Here is a 23359-nt window from a genome sequence, read left to right as displayed (position 1 = left end):
CAGAGAACAGGCAACATGGTTAAACCATGGTTAAAGTGCTGGGGAAGCTCTGTGCATGAGCACCAGGAATGGGTAGGGTATATCTCTCAGATTTATGACAGGATGAGTACAGTGATTGATCCACAAGATAACAAGAGCTGAAGTTGTAACAGCAAAGTTCTAGTTGTCTGGAGAGAAAGCAAAGGATGTATTACGTAGGTGGCATGCCGAATTAATTTAGGAGACTGGGTTATAAATGGAACGGGATGTCAAAAAGAGTGAGGCTGAAAGAAGAGGAGGGTAAATCAGATTCACATCTCTCCCAGTGAGGAAGGTGCATAGTACTTTTCACGTAAAAATGCTTACGTGCCTTGATCGTGAAGGAGTTGCCACGGCTGGCCACTGGAACACAGAAAAGCTGGTGCCAAAGGAGTTCTGTGGTGCTCAGGCTGGATGGCACTGTCTGGTTTCAGGGTCCACAGGGATGAAAGAAGGATAAGGGTAGGGCATACAATGAAATAAAAAGAGTAGAGACAGCGGCACATGGAGGGGCCATGAAGGAAAGCGGGTCAATAACCCCACTACGGGCAGTGTGAGTACAGAGGTGCAGAGGAGAGGGGAGGAGGGTAAGCAAAGGATGGAAGGGAGATGGCACATCTGCTCACTTGCCTTTATTTTGCAGAATCACATGCAAAGAAGGGACCTGCCCAAAGGGGCCAGGGTCTAAAAGGCTGTCAGTAGCAATAAAAATGCTTTGCCTGTATGATGTGCTTGTAGTCTCACACTTGTCAGGTGGTCCTAAGGTAAGCTTACCTTAACCCCTCTCTTTGAGACTGTCTCTATCCTAGTACACCTTTCCTGATACAGAAATACCGCTACAGAGCACAGTGTGCTGCAGGATGAATGCTGCAATAAAGGCAAAACTGCAGCTCTTAACAGCTCAGTACGAACGCTTCCCATGCCCGTCTTCCTTACGTACAACCAACACAGACCCTGGTAAAAACCAGAGTGCTCCTCAAAGTTTATTTCCCACTTTCTGAGTGTTAGTGTGTCCGAAGCAGTACTGTCACAGCCCTCTTCGCATCACGTTTCTAACAACATCGCTCTGTCACAGGTTTTGCCCTGCCTTACCTCAATTGCGCGGACGCCCTTGCCTTCCCACACGTCCTCTCCCATGGCTGTGTGGCCAGGTTATGTACCGAGAGAAGACGCGGGCCCTGCCATGTCTCGTTGCCTTCACAGACATCCTCGGTTCTGGAGGTGTTATCCCCACCTCCACCACGCGTGTTCCAGCCAAGCGGCTCTGCACCTGGAGACCTGCCTTGGAGGCCCCTATGGGCATTACATACCTTGGGAGGTCATTAGTGCTGTGATGAATCAGGACACTATGCACGTGGTAGTCAGTCACATCAATATAAGCTGAATTCCAGGGACTTGGTTCTCTGCTTTAAGAAACAGGGCTTCCAGCAATTTCTCCTCAGCTCCACTGCTGTTCCTGCTTTCCAAAGCTCCCTGCCCCATGCTTACTTCAGCATGATCCCAACTAGAGAAAACAGAAATGGGAAAACAACAACTTCAATGACTAAATAGTCTGGATGCAAAATAAAGGTTGCACAAGATTTTACTTACCTCTTGGTTAAAAGAACAAAAAACAAAAGGGGGGGGGAGGTCCAGGGAAAGGAAAAAAAAAAAGGTCTGAAAAGGGAAAGTTTTTACCTCTTAGAAGAGTTATCTCTTGATAAACCTGAATCCACACTAGTCTTGGATAGAGCACAGGCATACCTAAGTTATCTGCACCTTGGCTCACGTTTCCCCAGCGGCCAGAACCTCATTCCCTCAAGTTCTCCTGCTACCTCCTGCAGCAAAATGGCACCAGACGACACCTGGCTATGCCCAAACTCCCATTTCTGCCATGAGGATGAGCAATGAAGTACAGCGCCAAAGGCATTGTGCTTATGTAGGACAAGAGATCTGTCTTTTGATTGCCTTGTATTTTTGCTGGGGTGTGAAAAAGAAATCTGCCTATGCCTGTTCTGCTTCCTGCTGTTAGGAGGCTGCTCCATGATTCCGGTCTCTATCCCCGAAGGAAGCTCCGCTGGCCTGCTGCTCGCTCAAGCCAGTTACTGCTGCTCACCAATGAAGCCTGAAGTGCCACAGACTTCCAGGGGCCCCTTTGGCACCAGCTCTTTTGTATTGCAGTGGCCTGTCAGCAGCTCCTTAACTCTTCGGCAGCCAAAGCTCATTATCATTTTTATATAATTAAACAGTGCTGCTCATTCCCCTCATTAGATTATCACAGCAAATTGATGGTTATTTGAAGGAACTGCCACAATAGGAGACAAAACACTGGCAACAGATAAAACAAAAGGATGCACACAAAGCTCTTTAATTAAACTCCATGAAGGGATATGAATTCTAGCAGAGATTTTAGTTACCCTGCTGAGCCTCTTTCTGATTAGCTACAACGCATCTGCTGGCTTTCCTAGTATCCATCTGTACTGCTAAAGAGAAATTTATTCTGGCTACAGAAGATGACCTCAAAGACATCAGCTGTGGAGAGTCTAATAGTTTATGTATGATGACAAAGTGGTTCCGAGTTCTTCTTGATATGCTGACATGAAGAACCATCCTCTTAACATGTAACAGCGTGCTTCATACATGCATGCACATGTATGTACATATATATGTACATGCAAATAAAAATGAGAGGCTAACATGAAAGCCAAACGAGGCTGGAAAATTGTGAGGGAACAGATTCTTTCTCCAAGTTGTTAAAACTCCTTGTCACCACAATTACTTTTTCTTTTGGCACATATCATCTGTTCATCCCAGCCTTCTCCTTCCCTTCAGCATCCAGGTGCAGAAGTTACAGCGAAGGCTAATGGATGGGGCAAGGGAAAAAAAAAGTCATAGGATATATACTGTAAGGTATATTAATAGTGTTAGGCTGTTATTCTGAGGTTTTATTTTCTTTTTAAAAAAAAATTTAAAGAAAAAAAGAGAGGCAAGAATAAGAAATGAAAATCGATCTGTCATGGCACACTTATAAGAGGCAGTGCCACAAAAGTCTTTGGGGCTTTCCATTCAGGTCACAAGGGATCTGGTCAAGATCGCTTTGGTCCTTAACCCACAGGTAACTGAAACCACAGCTCTCAACGGCCGGTGTGGTGTGCTGCCACAGCGCTCGTTACCATGGCAGACCTTTCATCAGTATATTTTTAGTCACGTGCACCCTGTTGGCTCTACACAGCTCATTGAGACAATACACAATTTGCACGTTTATCATAATTAATTACCTGCTGACATACTAAAAGCCGTTACCATTCCAGCATCCAATTCAGAGGAATGTATGTGATGGAGTGAGGCCAGACTGTACGATGCACACATGCAGCCTCAAAACCCTCATGAGAAACAGTTGTTCCCTGTGCCAGACGTGGTGCAGTTGTGTTTTTTTTTCCTCAGAGCCCCAGGAACTTGGGTGGATGAAAGACCTCTTCCTTATCCCTTATGGAGCTCTGAAAATATCCCAAGTCCTGCCTCATTTATACAACCCAGTCCTCAGGGTCCTCCTTGGTTGCCAATGTCCTGCTGTGAAGGCTCCATTAAATCTTTTATTTATTTGTCCACAGAGGCCACTGAAGAATGTCACAAGGTATTTCCTTTTCCAAAGTAGATTAAGCTAAACATGATTGAGGCCCTAAAATTATTCTGGATAAGGGTGTGCACTCATATTTTGCCAGACCCCTGACAGTCCACAGGGAGTAAATGCTCCCAGGCCTGATTTCTGGCCACCTCACGTGCAAGTGGGTGCAGATTTGTCACACTTACCACTTGGCAGTATTTTACGTTTATGGTTTGCAATGCTAGATGCAAATGAACACAAAGTCTAAAACACTGGAGGAAAAAGTATCCTGCTGATGGTCCCTGCATATGCCTCGGCCCCTGCTCCCCTGAGCCAGCTGAAGTCTAAGGCCAGATTTGTTTTTTTTTAATTGTAATTGAACAGTAATTAAAAATGGAGAGCTGCAGTGCAGTTCTCGCAGTGTAATTTCATTTTAGCATTAAACAGTCAGTTTACTGGTAACTCAGACCGCTGTCCACCTACAAAACCTTCTCTTTAGCTCAGCCATCCCCAAGGATATCTGCCCTGAACTATGTCCAAAAATCAGCTGAATGAGAGGTTCTGGCCAGTAACAAGTGCCACCAAAAAGGGACAACATTTTCCCATGATGAAAACACAACTCAAGAGGATCTCCATTTTTTTTTTAAATAATCACATGCAATTCTTACTACAAAAGTAAAAGTTGGTTTTGCATTTGACTCAGCCTGAGTAGCAAATGCACCCTCAGCTGTAAAGCTAGTGATGCTCTGCTGACTCAAACCCTAGCAATTCCGTTCAGGTATTCTACCAGCACGGCCAACAACTCCATCTCCCCCGCTACTGCTCTGAGGGCATGCAAGCTATGCTCTTAAAACTTGTCTCCTTTGCAATTTCTGTCTTCAACTTCTTATCCTTGCAGTTCCTTAGCTCTTGGCACCTCCTGCCTCACAAGGTGCACAAGTCCAGTGTCTGAAGGAGAGACTCCGCACCATGACTGTAAATTCCTGGGATTTAGCAGGAAGCCAGTGTGATGACTGGTTACTTGTATTTATTTAAAAGTGTTACTGTGTAGCATCCAAAGTCTGTTGACATGGATCAGCACTGCATTCCACAAAAAAGCAGAAAGAAAAAGATTCTGTTGCTGACAGCTAATTATTTTAAAATGGGAAAGTGATAAGCTAAGTGGTACATCTCCAGGTCACAGCAACCTTCCATAACAGCATGAATTATAAGCATAATTTCCTCACATCAAGCAGTCTGAAGAAAGGGAATCTGCTTCTTTATCTGTTTTCAGCGTTATGAAACCATCCTATAGAACTAAGCCAGTAAATGCACATAGCCCACAAACATGCACATGATCTGGAATAGCTGAAGTACTTGATAAAGGCATCTGATGACTTATACATCATGTAAGTAATACACTCTCCATTACAAGCTTTAAAAATCAAGCCATATTGCTGAAGCAGCTAACGGCGTAGATGACATACATGACCAGTGGCTGGGCCTTTCCCTTGGACAAATCTCTGACTGCTGTGAAGCATCACAACCACCCACGAGCTGTGAAGGACGCGCATTGTCCCTGCGACCTGAGATCCAGTGGGATGCTGTTAGCAAGCTAAATACATTAGGTTTTGCAAACACTGAAAAGTGGGATTGCAATGTATTAGCCTGAAAGGATTTTCCAGGAGGAGGTTTGAGCATTGCACTGCAACCGGGTCTGAAGAAAGGGTTGACCTTGCTCTCCTGTTAGGTTACGTATCTTTCCAAGAGTGAAAGGAAGGGGAAAATGAGTTCAGAAATTATGGTTAGTTTCTTCCACTTACAGCACGTCAGGTCTGAGAACTTCAGCTAGGTGAAAGACTGTCTGAAAAAGCACTTTTGGGAGGCTTGTTAAGTAAATTGTTTTTCCGTGTCTTTCTGAAGAAGGGTTCCTAGTACTTCTTAAAAGTTGGCATGGAAGTCCCCAGGTACATTGATACATTCAGTATGTGCAGCTACAAGAGCTATAGAAGTCTTTTTTTCTATAGAAATTTGAGTACCTGAGGCAACAACTGCTCTCTAGTTTGGAAACTAAGCAGACACTTTTGTCTGTGTTTACTCCTAAGGGAAAGTAATGTGACTATCATAAGGCTGTGAGTTACATCAATTTTAAAAGACATTGCTTTGAATTAACAGAAAAGTGAGTAGGAAAATTCTCCCTTCTGAAAATCTAGTTCTCAGCTGATTATTTATGTGTTGATATTCATTCTTTCCAAGTAAACAAAGCAATAAGCTCTTCTTATGAGCCAAGTGAATCAACGTTAGTGGAATGAGAATCATTCTCTTACATAATTGTTTTTCCCCTACATCCAAGCCCTTTAAAAAAGGCCCCAAAACCCACCTTTGAAAAAAATCTGGCTGCCGTGACCTTATAAAACAAAAAGAGTGATAAAATAATAGGGAGAGGGGGATTTAATCTTTCATTTAAAAAAAAAATGTACAAAGTTTTGAACATGCCCTAGAAAGAACTCTATACTCCAGTGGATATTTGCAAGGAAAAATTATGAAAACATGCCCTAACTGTCTGATGGGCAAAAGAAACATGAAATCAGCAGATGTATCCAAAAATGCAGATAAATTAGTATTTCCAGAAAATTAACTTGACATGCAGTTCAGGAGCTGCCTCTGTACTCCAGGAATGCAGTCAATGTAGGAAACCTTGAGTCAGATAAATCCAGCTTCAAAATAAGAGGTAGGCAGGTCCTTGAGCCTGCTCAGTTCTGCCTTGGAGATGGTCCCACTAACAACAGCAGAGTTCCAGCAGCAACCGCTGCTTATAGAGTCTCATGCTAAGTGCAGACACTGACAAGTTACTAGAATTCATCCAACTGTATTTTAAGCAGACGCCAAACAATGGCCACAATGGTGAAGTCTGGTTGCGAGTGATTTTTCATTGTCTGCAATGCAAAAGCCAACAAAGGTCCCAGATACCAGTAAAGTGGCACTTCTAGTAGGCACAACCAAAGGGGGATTCACACTGCACAGGACACCGGACAACAGAGGGAACTGTTCCTCCTCCTAAGACCAAGGCAGGGGAGGAACTGACCTTCCAAAGCCTTATGAGGTTAGAGGGCATTTTAATATCCAGACTTTTTAGCGTGGTTCTGCTCCAGTTCTGTGACAGCTAATTATGAAGAACGCTACACCGGGGAAGCTGCCTGTGCAATCCAAGAACAGCACAAGCCTTTTTATTTCTTCTGTGTGGTCAGAGCAACAAGCAGTGGCATAACATACATCAGGAAGAATTTTTCTTTTTTTTTTTTCCTTAGGAATAGGAGTAACTTCGGAGTTTGCCAAAACTCCATGATCACTGGTCTTCTGTGAAGAACTGTTTCAGCCTAATGGATTAACAACGCCAATGCCAGCCAAAGCAAAGATCACCAGCTCACCAGCGCTGCTGTGCTCTTCTGCAATACCTGACCAGCCTGCTGGCTACTATATTAGCCCAGAAGAGATAATAACAGGCAACGCCTGTTTTTAAAGTGGAAATAAAACCCATCATCTTTATAGCAATAAAAATTAAACATCTATATGCCACTCTACAGCTTATCTTCAGCCTCACCCTAAGCCCAGACTCCTGAGGAGCGGTGAAGTCCCCTGAAAAGCCTTCACAGCCCAGGTCTGGCCCCAGCCTCAGACATCTGCAGTCTCCCAGCTCACTGCTTCCACACCCACGCAACAACACCTCACCCACAACACACGCATCACACCAGGCATAGGTACATAACCGCATTTCTGCAGAATTTGCTCAACTAAATGATAGAAAGCTTAGGGCAAGCATTATGTTTTCAGGCTGGCTGCAGAGGGGAAAATGATACCTTATCTGGCATAAAGCCTACTGGTAGAAAGTTAACTCCTCAACATATTTTGAACCAGCAGAGTGAGTTTACACAAGCTCAGTGCTTTGTGTTTTTACTGTACCACCAAAACACAGTCGAAGAGTACACAAGTCTTATCATTACTGTCGCCTTATCTTCAAAATCTTCTACGTGTATTTGATCCAAGCTCTTTAAGCACCCACTCAGTGTGTGCAATCCTGACCTCCCAGGACCGGTGGTATTTGCACACCAGGGAAACAATGGGGCCATTTGTCTTGCAAGCAGGCCCGGGCAGGGGCGATGCTGGCTCCCTCCCTGGCCCCAGCTGGGGCATTTGTTTCAAGAAATCAAAACGACTGGTTTTCAGAGCTTTGGAATAAGACACAATATAGCTTCTTTTACCTGCTTTTCCCTTCCTACACTTGCACAAGCCTTCTCAAGCCACTGACTACAGAATGAACAGGAGAAAGACAAAAATTCACCAGAATACTTACACAAACAGTGTGTACAGTCCTAAATGAGTGCAAGCTAATCCACGGGGAAGACTTCTTACAAAACCCACAGTGTTAGAAATTGCAGGATGCCCATAGTACTCCATTAAGGACACTGATGATAAACTGCTTTTTTTCCCCTGGTGTTTCACAATTTAAATGTCTAGTCACTTGTTTTCTACACACTTTGGCAGCAGTGGACAGAAGGCCAAGCAAAGACCATTTCTGGTCTTACACATCTCCATTAAGTTCTCACTGTTTTCCTAAACCGCTCCCAGAAATCAAATTTGCATTCAGTTTCAATATGGTGCAAGTAGAGCATTTCCTCCTTTAAAGTTGTTTTCATCAAATGCACGATAGAAACTTTTGGAATGTACCCCTTGAAACATCCTGCTGAGTTTCTGCTAACATTTGGTAACAAATCTCATGAGAGCTTTTAATGGACGTTAACATTTTTTGCATGTGTCATGCTGCAAGTCTTCAAAGCAGAAATGCATAACAAAGTCTTAATGTGACTTTAAAGCTCCAGCTTCTTTTCTAGATATCTGCTTTATGTTTGCTCACATTGCTGACTGCCCAGAATTTGGCTGGCTCTGACCAGATCTAAGCACAAAGGCAAACTGAAATGACGCAGAACTCACTTTTTCCTCCTTTGTACTTCCTTAACAAATACAAATTCAGCATGTGCAGAAGGAAAATAAGCAACAAAAGAATCCCCAAACCCACAACCAACAAAACCCACCCACTCACCAGCAGTTGGGTTTTAAAGTGATTGCTACAGCTAAGGAAAGGGACCCATTAGGAGGCCTGAAAGGTAAAGTCTGTTCTATCCACATAACCAGCACTTCCTGGGAGGCAACCAGCATGTGTGTTTCCATTAAAAAATAATAAAAACGGGAAAGAAAACAACAACAAAAAAAAAAGAAAAATAGAAGGTATTACATATGTATCTCTAGAGGTCAAAAGGGAGCGTTACTAGCCTAAAGGAGAGGACAGGTTGACAGTAACTCTTTATGTCCTTTATGATCTACTGATTCTGAGTGGATCAGAGCAGATCCCTGCAGGCAGATCGCGTAGCTCAGCAGCAGCCCTGCGGGCCGTGACCTTGCTCCACAGCTCCTGCGCGGACCTTACCCCTGAAGCTGTGCCGAGGGCTTCAAACAACAACTTTATGGCTCTGCTCTCCAGTGCTTGCACAACAGCCCTCTGTTTCCAGCCACATATTTGCGTGGTCACGGCATGCTACTGCAATGCTGTAATTGAATTAAAGTGGCAGAGCAAGGACCTTTCCAGCAAGAGGCAGTTCAGCTTGCAAGGCTCACGCAATCCTTGTCTTTGGCCCAAAGCGCTTTGTGGCTCTCCAGCAGCTCAAGCCAAGGTAAATCAGCCCTTCGCTTGCAAAGATGCTCATGCAACAGCGCAGCCAGCCAGTTTGGCAGCAGGAGCCAGCTCAAAACGAACCCCATCGAAGCACTACTTCAGCTAGATGAGCTACTGACCCTCTTCAGGCAGTGTCACAGCCCTATTGCCGGTGCAAGCGAGGGCTGTCGCTAGAAGGAGGCAGGACACAAGGCAGCCGCCTCCGTTTGCATCTGTTCGGGCTGCTGTAGCTGCTCCCTGAGGCTGTCATGCCGATTCCAGTTTCTGGGAAATGAGCTTCAGCCTATAGAACCTATATTTGTATTTGGAATTTGTATTTGGAAATGAAAATGTTAAATCTACCAAGAACTGAGAGGAAACAGAAGATTAAAAAAAAAACCCAAACAAAAAAAACGCAAACCAGAGAAAAGGGAGTAAAATAACCATAATTGGCCTATTTATGGGTTTAAGTCTTAAAATGTAGCTTACTTAAAAATCATACTGCACAACAGAATATGGTGGTTTACTTAAAATTCTTCCTTCGCTTAGGTCTTGTATTATTTAAACCTGTCCCATATTGCCAATTACAAGGTATGGGAAGAACCATCTAGAGCATTCCTCTTCTGTAAGGCCAAAACTTTTGCTTTCCAACCAACTCTGAAGCGCCTAAGAGAAGAGAAAAGTTTTGTGCTTGTCTTTGGCCATCACACCAGCTTGCTTCTGCTGCCTGAAACACGAATAGCATGTCTAGATAACTGAACTCTGACAATTGGAAAATCAGACTAGTTAGTAGACTGTCATTTTTTTTAAGCAAGAAGACCTTGTCAATTCTACCTGTCAAGTGAGTTTGGGCCAGATTGTTAAACATTTCAAGAAAACAGAAAAAAATCCATGTTCCCTCCATGGAGCAGACTTTCATTTACTTTCCTTGCTCACAAGCACACCATCGGAGACCACAGCGCAAGCCTGTCCACAGGACGAGATTTTATTACTGAAACTATTCTGGGTCTTTTGCTCAAGCTAGTGCTGTGAATGGGAATCACTAGAATTTCAGTTTCATGGATTTCCTGGCAGATAAGATAGTATTTATGAGTTGCTTCAGCTTTCCTACATTTGCACCAATATGAAGTACAATTGGCAGCGACCCATTTTCGTTATTCTTAGTAAGATGAGTCAGTAAGTGTGGAAAGAGAAATGAAATGGGCAGCTAATCAACAGAAAAAAAAAATAATCAGATGTTCTGAGGCCAAGGAAGTATTCATATGCTTGATGACTCAACTTCTGCAGCAGTGTATGCAGCAAGAACAGGAAATATACTATTGAACCCTCTTAATGATGATGACTTTGATGTGAAAGGCTGAAATCGCTTATTCTCCCTGCTGTGATTCCCAAAGCTGGAACCGTAATCCCAGATTTCAGCAGAATATACTCAGAAAGGCTTCCGAGCTTGTGCAAGGACGCCAGAGAATACAAGGCTTCTGCAGGACACGGGGTAAGTACATCTCCTTCAGAGACCATAGGAAGAAGCGCTGCCCCTGGAACGTCTGCGGCCCCGACACACGGCGGGCGTGTCTGGGGCTCGTCTGCCTCCGCAGTGCTGGACCGCTGCTGCCGCGGGGTCAGGGAAGGGACCTCCTCCATCCTTCTAGAATGGCATGAAAACTTACTATGATTGACAGTGATTTTAATTCTTGTTTGAAACCTGTTAAAACACATTTTGGGTTACGATTATAAATATAATAATAAATATAAATAAATAATTATAAAATATCACATATTATCATATTATAAACAAATTATGTTGGAATACAGCTGATAGGTATTCTAGAATAAACTTTCTGAACCCTGAAACTCCAATTCCCTGCATCCTGCCATGACGAGTCGTACAGAGGCATGAGGCAGCCACTTCTTCACAAAGTTTAGGAACTTCCTCCTCTCTGCTGCTTACGGTTTGTTTTTCTTCTTGCACAGCAGATGTTCCATGGAGGACGTGGTGAGAGCAACGTGCCATACTACTGACCTGCAGCAGTAAATCTTGGAGCACATTTATGCTGGGGCAAGCGTCTTGGATTATCTATGTGTCTGATTTTAACGACACTATAAATTGGTAGAGGCTGAACATTTATCTGTGCATTTAGATTTCAACAATTAGCTTCAACAGTTTTTAGTATGCAATCCCAGTAAATCTGTAGCTAGAGACAGTAAATATGGCAATTTGACTGCCAGCTAGGCTTGATTTCCTTGATCCCCCTAGTAGTGCTATACAAGTCAACTGAAAGCTTCCAGTTTAGGTTCAAATCAATACAAAAATTAATCCCATTTCCCTTCCAAGTAAGGTGCTGGTTGATTCAGGTGCACAAGGCATTGAAGAAAACACAAATGAGCTTGATCTTAAAGACAAAAGTATAAGCGAATGATTTTGTTCAGTAATATTTCAGAGTCAGGTAAAACAGAGAAGGTTCAGGAACATGAATATGTGTTTGCAGAAAAAAACAAACAAACAAAGAAAACCAAATCAAAACAAGGAGGTGTCTCTCATTAGAGCTGCAGGGGGAGGAGATATGGAAATGCAGGAGGTTCAAATTTGTAGCAAATAAATTACTTCTCGCCAAGCCGAAGCTGTTAACTGCTGTTAGGCTCTGGTTTACCCTTCTGCTGGAGACTGTCACTCAGATTGCCCTTTCTGCCTGTTAAACAATCCGAGCAGGACAGAAGCAAATTAAGGCTGCTGCAGAGTAAGCAAGCTGCTGTCTTTTTTATTTCCTTATTATTACCATAATACTTGAGAGATTAAGCTGTCCCTTGAGAGGGAACATCCTTCTCCCTGTTACTGGCTATCTGTGTGGTTGACTCAGTAACTTGCTCGCTTGTTCCCTTCTGCTGTCTCACACTAATGTCACGCAGACCGTGTCACACATGGTCCTTTATAACCTCTCGTACAGGGATCTTGTACTTAGTGATCGCCAGACGTTGACTTTTACCGCTCATAAAGCCACGAGCAGATATCAAAGCTAATACGTTCAACTGACATCAAGGATATATTTTATCTCTTGCTTTTAATTACTACATTTCCGAGGTTTGCAAGATTAAAAATAATGTAGCACTAAAGAGGCCTTTTAATACTGCTTAGTGGCCAGCAGGAGTTCCTGACATAACCCAAAGGCTACGGCAAGCAGGCACTGCACGGTTAAAGGAGACTGCAACACAACAGCTTCCACCCACCCATACCTCTGGCAAAGCAGCTCCACAGGAGAAGCAGGATTCTTGTTTTCAGGGAAGGAGCCACCTTGCTCAGACTAATCCTTCTCCTTTTCCATAAAACAAAAAACCAAAATGAGGCGCTGATAGCTTGGGCAAAGCAGCTGGAAGAAAGGATGAGAGAACACAGGCTCTAGGGAAGGCACGGAATGGAGGTACTTAACAAACAGTTGAAGCCTGCAATCGTTAAATCACATATGTTATTTACTGAATGCCATTGGACTGAGCAAGGCTCTTTGCCAGTCACAGTTTACCCGTTTTCCCTACCCTGCAATAAGAAACGGAATGCTTTGACCAAAGAGGCTGAAGGGTGACAACCAGCTGGAGTGCCCTCCTCTAACACTGTATGTGCCCAGCTCGCAGGCTAGGTGAGCTGCATGGCTTTCCTCCGACCAGGACACTAGTGTGCAGTCACTAGTGTGGTGACACAGGCTGCTCTAACACACCACAGTAACCCCGTGGGTTATGAGCAGTTGAGAGGGGTGTCTGTGCAGCAAAGCCTTCGAAGCACCATAGAAGTTTTACTCTTCAGATTATACTATAATGAGATCCTAACTATGCAGAGTCAAATTTCCCATGATGTCGTGATTTCATCACATTAATTTCTCTCAGATACCCAACTCATACTACCTGCCAAACAATCAGGGACCTTTTTTTTGGTGTGTTTTATCATGTCCAAGCTCCTCCTGCAATCTGTAACCCATTGCCAACTAAGCATTTGCACGCTAGTCCCCACAAAACACCACCCAGGAAGGGAGTAGACACAATATTTTATGCTCAGTTGAGCACAACTACCCTGTTCTCATACTCAATGACAGATGAGACATTTAAAGCATGCAAGTTGTAGGCACAAATCTGCATCACACTGGTCACCAGCATGGAATTTCACTCCATTACCTACAACCAGCATTCAGCAAACCATTCCAGGCAGATTGTGCTCTATAAAACACCACATTAACACCACTTTTCAAGAACAGCTATCACTGCTAAATAGTTTCCAATAAAATAAAGATTGTTGAAGACATACTCAACTATTATTCTTTTCCATTCATGGGGCATGATTCACACACCTTGGCTCTCCCCTGCAGTGAAAAAAGTGCTAAATCACCACCGTGAAAAAGCAGGCTTTCCCCCTCTTGATCTGGTTAGGTTTTGCCAGGGGAATCTTCATCCTTCTGGAAGGTAGATTGAGTATTTTGGAAAAAGCAGCAAAAGGTGCAAAGAACAGATCTGGGATGCCACCATGTCGTATTTAGCTTCCTTCCAAGCTGCTAATGCATTTCTCTGGCAATGCAGGTACTAAGTAACACGCTCTTGTACTTAACGAGTCAAGGTTCAGTTTTTTCCTTTCTTTTTCCCTTTCCCCCCCCTCTCCTATTCAATGCTGGCTCCCTACACGTGGGGGGATTCTGATACCTGGAATTTGCATGCTAATGACTAGGAGTCCATAAAAACCTGCAGCTGTGAATACCAGAGCTGTATGATGCACGGGCTGCTTGTTTTTTAGGACTGCATACACCTGCGCATCTTAGCCTACATTACTACCCTACTTCAATCTGCCCCAGCACACGTAATTTAGTCACTCTGGATTTGTCGAGCAGTACATATGAAATGACGTTTACTCCCAGTGATGATACAAGGAGCACCTAATGATTTCAGGTAGAGAAAAGCAAGGACGCACAAGACAGACCTCCTGATCTATTTTAGGTGATGAGATAGCCCTTGTAGCGTTGCACTAGAGCTTCTCATGCTCTTTCATCATCATACCACCTTCATCAACGGACCACATATCCTTACCTTCCTCTTTCTTACCTTCCTTTCCTAAGAGGATCACACGGAATGTAAACATGTTATCTAACTGTCCTTTAAACTCCTGACAATGATAAAGGACATTTGAATGAGAAGTGACACAGGGAATGGAGAGAAGTCTCTGCACAGCTGGTGAAAAGGTGCAAGAGAGGGGTGTGGGACAGACAAACAAGGAGGTCTGAAGATCTTTTCTGCCGTCAGCTTGACCAGTGTGTGACTGGAACACTGGCACTTCCATGACTTTTCAAACATCCGACCTGTCACAACACAGCACAAAGATCTACAGCATCAACGATCCACATCCATAACCACAGCTTCCCAAGTGGGCATTAACAGACTTCAGGATACCAGCAGCTGCAGGGCCGTGACTATTTTTTACATTTTTTTTTATTGGGCTTCTTTAAATAAAATTAAAATAGAACTATTCAGAATTTCATGTCCTCCCCACCAGCCACCAAAGCATCTTCATTTAAAGAAAAACATATTCACATTAATGTTAAGCGCCTGTGTGAATGAAATATGCAGCTAAAAGATACTTAATGATATTTGCACAATTACTTTCTGACAGTCATTCTAATTTTAACTACCTAGTGGATGAACCCTGCCACCGAACAAGTCAAATGGTGTTTTGCAGCCAGTCCCTAACCCCACGGGCTGTCTCCCAGTTCAAACCTGCTTTGCAGCTTTTGCACTAATATTTTTCATTTTGCACCCCAGCTTTACAGCCTCTCCATTTTTTCCTCTGTTTTTGATTTCCACATGCTCTTTGGTTCTATCTATACAATCAAACACAATGCATTCAAAATAAAATGTGGGATATAAATATATGAAATTAAAATTTGGGAAAGTTACAAGCAATTTTTTCAGCGAAAAATACTGCATGTTCAAAAGTACATAAATAAATATTTTAATAAGCCTCACACATGCCTTACTCATTCCTTGGAATTCTCAGAGCTCGGGTGTAAGACTCCTTCTACATTCTCCTTAGTCCCTGAAGTTACACACATCTTAAAGTTTAAAAAGATAGACTTGTTAATAACACACAAATGTTCATAGACATAACATCTTTACAGCTATCCTCTGTGAGCAGATCAAGCCACCCTCCATATGTATTTAAGCACAGCGGAAGGCTGGAGTTTTTAAGTTGTCAGATCTGCGCCTGGGTAAGAGCGGCTCTATTTTCACTCTTCGAGCAGCAAGAGATTAGCAGCTTGAAATCACTTTGACAGTTTCAGTTACTCTATTGCATACCGCAGGGAATTTTAATTCCAACCTGTGAAATTGTAATTGCTTCTCAAGAAGAGCGGGAGGACTCTGGGTAATGGCCACAGCCAAGCTCAATGTCAGAGTTGCCAGTTGCTGCCACTTCAGATACTACTTGCTGTTATTCAAAAATCACTCTGGCTTTCCATATGGGAAGTTGAACTGGGGAGTGAAACTAGATTAACAGAAGCTGTCAGATGTTCAGAGATGTGCAGGCAGTGATGTGACAGAGGTGGATGAACTCTCCTCAAAAGGTACCTTCTTTCTCCCTCCTGATTTACAGAGCAAGCTTTACATAAACCGCTCCTTTTATTTCATATTCTTCTTCTATACCATTAACAGAAAACTGCAATGAAAAGATTCAATGACAAAGTCCTCCAGCCTCCAAACCCATGCACAAATAGGACATTAAAAGAGTGCACTTAATGTTGTTCAGAAGAGATTTAAGACACCTTTGCTATTTTCAAGTCTTGTGATTTGAAAGATTCCTCACTGAAAACAACCAAAGAGAACTCAGAGCTACCACAGACATTTAAGAAAAATAGTTGAGGCTTCCTTGGTACCAAAAGGAAATGATTCTTTTTTGCTTAAAAAAAAAAGAAAAGGCATTGAATGTAGATTGCTTATGAGCAAACACATTCTCTAGAGATGAGTGCGTTCATGCATGTGTAAAGCTCAGATCAACTGACTGTGGGGAATTTCTCCTGCAGGGACCTCATTAACGGGGAGTGCAGGAGAGTCCTCATCCCTCATCCACTCTGATGGCTTGGACCGAGAGGGTATCTGGTGAACGCAGGCCTCAAACATCACACCGATGTCAAAATTAAAACCACTGCTTGGCATGGTCAGGAGCATTCAAGGTGCTAAATGGGAGTAAAAATCACAGCTCAAACGTGTTCAGGTCAACCCGTTGCATGAAGTTGACCTACTCCTACACTTCCCTACACTCAGGGAGGTTCCCCAGCCTCCAACAGCAGCCCAGGGCAGCACGCAGCTTGAGGTTTGCCTGGAGGTCCAGATGAGCTCTTCGAGCAGAACTGACTTGCTCAGCTCACTGGCTTTGAAAGCTTTAGTTGTAAATAAACAGGAAAAAAAAAAAAAAAAAGACAGACTAATAACACTCTACTGCTCTACAACACAGAGTGTCAAAAAGCCCTCTCAAAATCTAAAGGAAGGTAATAAAATACTTGACAAACAACACTTCTGACTTATCAGATTAAAGCACAGTTTAAGAATATACTGCATCTGTGGGCAATGTCATTTACAAAGCCGCTTTCTGTATATTGCATTATTTCGAAGAAACTAAGCTGGTCCCATTAAAGCCAACGATGCACAGAATCTAAATCACAAGCTTTGTAAATCTCTGTAACAGCTGATGCAATGAGTCTGTAATTGCTACGATTAGATAAGCTAGAGTGGCTGACAGAGAGAGTGCTAGAGGCATAGAACATAGCTGCATACTTTATTCTCATCAAATGCAAAAAATCTGGCTCAGATATAATGATTTTGTCAACTCATAGTTTTCCTGAATCTTGTGGTACATGGCGCTTTCCTAAAAATTTCACCTCCCAGAGTCAAGTGGGGTTTTTTTTCGAGAATTTCAGTTTTGTTAAAAATGTACATTACTGACTGTTACATATTCCTGGTTGTAAAGAAAAGCCTGAAAAAAAACCCAAACAGAAGCAAATAAAGAGAACAGGTTGGTGGGTTTTGTTTTTAAATCTCATGAATTTTGAGCCTTGGCTCACGACCTTCAGTGGTTGCAATAGGAAACAGAATATTCAAGTCATTACACACCTGATTTCCTGAAGACAGTTACATTTGTTGTTATAATTTATGGGCTGCACTGAAAGCATCACGGTGGAGCTTCATCAGTAATTGTTTGTAACTATTATGAATCCTCAGTTTATAAAGTGCAAAGCATTTTTCCTGGGGGATTATTCAGCTGCACCGTAGAGCCCCTGTACTGGTTTTGGGTGGGATAGAGTTAAATTTATTCCCTGTACCTGGTATGGGGCCATGGTTTGGATTTGTGACCAGTGCTGGTAACCCGGGGGTGTCCCAGCTGTGCTGAGCTGCTTCTCACGCTGCCCTGCCAGTGTGGGCTGGGGGCACGAGGAGCGGGCAGGGGACACAGCCAGGACAGCAGCCCCTCCCTGGGCAAAGGGGTATTCCATACCATATAGTGTCATGCTCACCGATAAAAGCTGGGAGGGAAGAGGAAGAAGGAAGGGGGGACATACGGAGTGATGGCGTTTGCCGTCCCAAGTCCCCCCCAGGCATGCTGGAGCCCCGCTGTCCTGGGATGGCTGAGCCCCGCTGGCCTGTGAGGAGTGGCGAATGAATTCCTTGTTCTGCTGTGCTTGCGTGTGTGGCTTTTGCTTTACTTATTAAACCGCCTTTTATCTCAGCCCACCAGTTTTCTCACTTTTCCCCTTCCGATTCTTGCCCCCGTCCCGCTGCGGGGTGAGCAAGCGAGTGGCTGTAAGCTGCCTATGGGGGTTAAACCCCAACAGCCACGCAGGCAGCTCAGCTCCGTCTGTGCTGGGCACAACACAAATGTACTGAAAAAAAATAATAAAAGAAAATACGGTTCCTGCTCTTAAGATTTTAAACAGACTTTGCAAGTGGAAGTTTGGATGAAGACCCAGAAAGGTGACAAGGCATGAAGGAACCACCATCCTGCAGCCAGCTGCTGCCAGAAGCGGGCACCGACTCCAGTCCCTGACTGACCATCACGATCTCAAGATGTGTGGAGATCCTCTCGTGACAAAAGTGCCTTGAAGAGAACAATTAGAAATTTGCAATGTGCAAAGCATAACCTCCCCAGTAACGGAGCAACACTGTCTTATACGCAGCATGATCCGATGCACCACTAACACGAGATTCACATGGAACTCTTGGAGTATTATACTGTACTGCAATAAATCCATCTTTTAACAGAACTCTACCGCCAGAACTCCATCTTCCTGTTTGATGATAAAAAACCCCAACACCTTTAAAACTATTTGTATGTAAAAAATAAATCTGGTTGTATTAACAAAGCCTAGTAACTCCTTGCGAAGTTGTGAGAGGCAAGCTGGCAGGCCAAAAATTCTCCCAGATATGACAGCAAAATAAACAGCAACAAACGACAAACTTTAATGGCCCAGCAGTGCTTGATTCTAATGTAAAAAGAGACATATCAAACCATCACACTGCATTAAGCAAAATCTTTAAGAAAGCTTTAAACGTGCTGCTCATAAACGATGACCAACATCACTCAATGGAAAGATTTCTAACAAACTTTGTGAGTTTCCTGCATGCAATTTTACCTGCTTGAGCAGTTATGAACAGAGTAAGCAATGCAAACGTTGCATTGTTTTAGAAAAAAAGAAGAGGAAAGATGCAACGAACTGTTCTACCAACCTAGGATCTCGAATTTTGGCAAGACAGGTCTCCTTAGAGCTTGTTAACATTTTTTCCTATGGAATGACAGGAAAGGCATAGGGTGAGTACAAATTATTGCCCACTTTATATTAGTTTTGTTTGGTTTTTTTTTAAGAGTTGTTGGTAAAAGTGTTTCCTTTGAAGATTTTTGACCGCAGTTTTATTGTTTTCATAAAAGCCTCATTCAGTTCACAGTTCTGTTTTCATTCCTCCGTAGTAAAACACAACCAGAACTGCCAGCAGAGCCAGGCTGACAGACAGCATCTTCAGTCCACCTCCTCCTCGTTGCCACGGGAGCGGCAAAGCCATCCAGGAGCTGAGCGGGCTTTCCACTGGGATCTCAGCAGAAGGGTGTGCTTTCCAGTTTGTCCCATTCCGTGGTGCATGTCTGAACTCCTGTGAAGAAACACACATATTAGGATTGAAACTGTTAGTATTTCGGATTGAATGTGCCAAATACAAACAAAATCTCCGCCTGATGTTCAAATTAACATCCCTTTTCAAGACAAACAATTCAACCTGCAGCACATCGCCATCGGATCATCAGGTTTTCATAGAAAAAGGCCATACAAATGCCAATGCCATACAAAGTCAATCTTTCTAATAAAATTAACTACCAAATCAATGAAGCCGTTCGCAAAAGAAACAAATCCCCAGACCTCTGTGTCATCACAGAGAGTTGTTTGATGGGTTTATTTATTTATTTGCTTGTTTTGCTGCTATCTCACTGCTCTCCCATTTCTGGCTTCTTCAAAAGAAACATCTAACCAGTGATAAAGGGGACCACAGCACAGCAATCCTTCGCACAGCAGGGCTCTTCTAAAGTCAGTTGCCGTCTCCTGGTGTGCCAGCTCAGTGGTGCTTGGAAATCCTCCCACAGAGCTTTTCCTTCCCCCGGCCCTTCGGAGGCAGCTGTGCTAGACCACTCACCTTCTCACTCCGCATATTGAATCCCAGTTCCCTGCTGCGCCTACCCTGACCATTCCCAACCTGCCAGCCAGCACCGAGACCCCCCAGCACACAAGGACCCCTAACTGCAGCACGAGCTGAGTCACCATTTCAGTAGAAAAATCCATGAGGAAAGATGAAGAAACTCTTTTCTCTTGCAACCTTGTTCAGTTCAGCGCACCAGCACTGTAGATACTCAGAAGTAACAACACCTATTCAAACTGTAACCTGATGACATTTGCAAAAGGTGTAAATGGTAAAGGTGTAATCAAACAAAGGTGTAAACCTCTTGCATCATAAAACTCAGTTCATCATTTATTTTTCCCTCTCTCAGTTTCAATCACCTCTTAGGAATTCAACTGAGCTCAGCTGGATTTGTAATCGGTTGGAAAATTTCCAGTTAAAAAAGGGGTTTGATTAATCTCCCCCCCCCAACCCCCCAAAACACATATTTTGTATAAAACGAGTCAGGGACCCACCTGGATAATCTTGTCTTGCCAAGCAGCTGAAACAGACTCACAAGAAAATACAGCCCAGGCGCCTGACTCCCTTTTTTTACCAAACATATTTCTGGGCAAAGTCAAAGAAATATCAGAGCTCCAAAGAAAGGTCCTGGCCCATGAAAGTGTGACAACACAATCCAAAGTGTCTGTAACTGCCTCCTGTTTTCCATTCCAGGAATCAGCTCCATTATAGTAATTGCAGAAGGAAAAGAAGGATTACTGCCCGTAAGGTAAGGAAGCACCATGGGGCAAATGCCAGCCTGGCATAAATGCTACCCTAACATCTCAGGTATCGTTGATTTAGATCACAGTTCACACAGGCGAAGGGTTACTGAACAAGTGACCTACGAAATGAGGATGACTGCTTAGATATACTGCACCCAGAAGCCCATCAACCAGATAAATGGAGCAAGGACACAGGCAGGGGAATGGGGGTGCAGCTCTCCACAGGGTAAGGCGCAGGAACAGCGCTGCTCCAGGACTGCAGTCCTACACGGCACAGAGCATGTGAGCTTCATCAAAAACTGAAAAACTGCTTCACATTGTTATTAATGACAATCAACTTCTGAGGCATCTGAAATTTTAGTAACTGGCCACAGCTCTTTCATCCCCCAGATCAAAGCTGGTTAACCTTTGCTTGCAGAATAAACTGGAAAACATACAGCATCAAGAATATTTCATATATGAATCAAAACTCATTTGCTGTTTATTCTTTCTGGACATTTATAAAGTCTTTTCTTTGCAGGTCTCACAAATCTCTACCAATCTAAGGTGCATAACTTATGGTCATGACCCATTTTTACATGCATTGTTGGCATGTTAACACTAAGGCTAAAGAGATTTAAAAGAACAGATAAAGCTGTAAAAATATCATTACAACCAAAGACTGATCTCTTCTGAAATTTAATTTTCACCGATTCATGACTTAAAATTTGGCTGACTACAATCAGACTCCCAATTCCTCATTAAATATTTCTACACAGCTTGCTAATCAGTAATCCTGAATATTTAGTCGTACAAGATTAGACGCTACCGCTTAGCGAACAGCTAAAAAGGGCCAGCACCACATAAACGACTTTGTAACTCTCTCTGCGATGCTCCTTTTCATGCTCAGCCTCAGTTCCTACCTGTCTCTGCAAGATTGGTGATAGCCAGCAAAACACCCCAAAACCAAGTTACAACTTGCAAAAGGTTTGAGGAACCTTGTTTTCCCCCCTTTACTAACAGTTAAACACATCAGCGTGTCAGGCATTCATTCACGTTCCTGTGCAGTAGTTTTCAGCAGCGATTTCACCGGCACTTCATTCCTGTTTCATAGTTTTTCTGTTTTCCAACCTAAAATCTAATAGTCCCATCTTGTTGGTATAACTTTGATCATGAACGGTCGATAATGTTTTTTTCACTACCGTATTGTTTTCTTTAAACCTCCACGGCACGCAACATGCAATGCGCGTGCATTGGGTAGTGCTGCACACTGCTGGTAGGACTGACGGCAAAAGGGATTTTAGCGAGGTTTCCAAAATCCTGGTGGTGGGGAACGCTGCTGGCCCCACGGCTGCTTGTCCCAGCGGTATTTCATCTAAATTAAGTCAGCCTGTAAAGTTGTGAGGCCCATTTTCTTCCTTAGTTTATCATATTTCCCATAAACTAATGATCATACTGATAAGACTAGACCCGTTTTTTATTTTCTTACCGTAGATTAAAGACTTTCTCTTGCAGTATTTTACTAATATTGAAACTTCACTGTGTCTGAGGTACAATTCTCACCATTTCACCATGCTGTTGTTTTCCTGCTATCTTGTATTTTGAACTCCGACACATTTGTTTCTACCAGTAATCACCTTTTCTAAACTGCTCAAAACTTTCACATTTTCAAAGCAGCTCAGATTATAGAGGAGACTGTCCAACAATTTAAACCAGAAGTTTTTCTTTCAATAGATGCATACATGAAGCACTATTCCTATTACCTTGCTAACCTGCTTTCTTTACAAATTTTCTCATGATTTAAACTGTTTTGATATGGACCAAAAGATTACAATATGTAAACTAAAATGACCCTTTTGTTTAAGAGGTACTTTACAGCTTATTACTGAAAACACTGCTGCATTTCTGTTTGATAACACCTATCTCTTCAGATGGATCCTGCCAAATGTTTAGGTCAAGAAAAGTAATGAATATGTTCATCCCATCCATGTTTTCTAAGAACTGGTCTCTAGTTTGCCCCAGAATTCTGCCTCGCAACACTGCCTTGTGGGTGACGCCGCTGGCTCCCGTGCAAGCTCTGTCACCGCTGTCACACAGGGTGCGCCTACAGCGAAGGGGACACCTGGTTCCCTGCGACTGAAAGGCTCCTTTGACTGAAATGGCAGTCTTTGGATCCCCCCTGCAATTCCTACAACAGCTTTTAAATCCAGGGTAATCTCTCAGAGACACCTGCAGGTAGGTGCCTCTTCCCGAGGGGCCGGCGTGCAGCCCCGTCAGACGTGACACACAGCCCCCCCGTGGGAAGAGCTCTGCTGCGTGACTGCACGCCGCCCGCTCTCCAGCTGTCCTGGTGAAAAACACAGTAGATATATTTTTATTTGGGCAAAAAATCCTGCTGTAGGCTCCGTCTGAGGAACTCGTTCCCAGGTAAAGCACACAGCGTATTTGTAGTGTACACTGCACGCACAGCAAAAGAGGGGGGAGGATGAAGTTACAGAAACCAAAACTAAAATTAAGCCTTCTAGGGCAGACAAGGCAAATTACAAGAGCTCCTTCGGGCTGTCACATGAGCTTCAGAGCTCGCGATACTGTACAGCTTTATTCGGAGATCCTCCCAAGCATGTTCTTTTCCCTAAAGCTTTCCATATACCATGCCTT

The 23359-nt window shown here is 43.3% G+C and overlaps 1 protein-coding gene across 1 annotated transcript in view; it reads right to left on the bottom strand.

Annotated features, from left to right (window-relative positions):
- Positions 1–15245: 15245 nt before the first annotated feature.
- Positions 15246–23359, bottom strand: part of CDKAL1 (CDK5 regulatory subunit associated protein 1 like 1) — a 430469-nt gene continuing 422355 nt past the window's right edge. Inside the window, exon 16 of the mRNA XM_037382142.1 lies at positions 15246–19442. Within this exon, the coding sequence (XP_037238039.1) occupies positions 19236–19442 (207 nt within the window). The 3' untranslated portion in view covers positions 15246–19235. The remainder of the gene's footprint in view (positions 19443–23359) is intronic.

Source organism: Falco rusticolus, chromosome 3 (assembly GCF_015220075.1).
Source record: "Falco rusticolus isolate bFalRus1 chromosome 3, bFalRus1.pri, whole genome shotgun sequence".
Taxonomy (NCBI): domain Eukaryota; kingdom Metazoa; phylum Chordata; class Aves; order Falconiformes; family Falconidae; genus Falco; species Falco rusticolus.
This window is presented reverse-complemented; position numbering and strand designations above follow the sequence as displayed.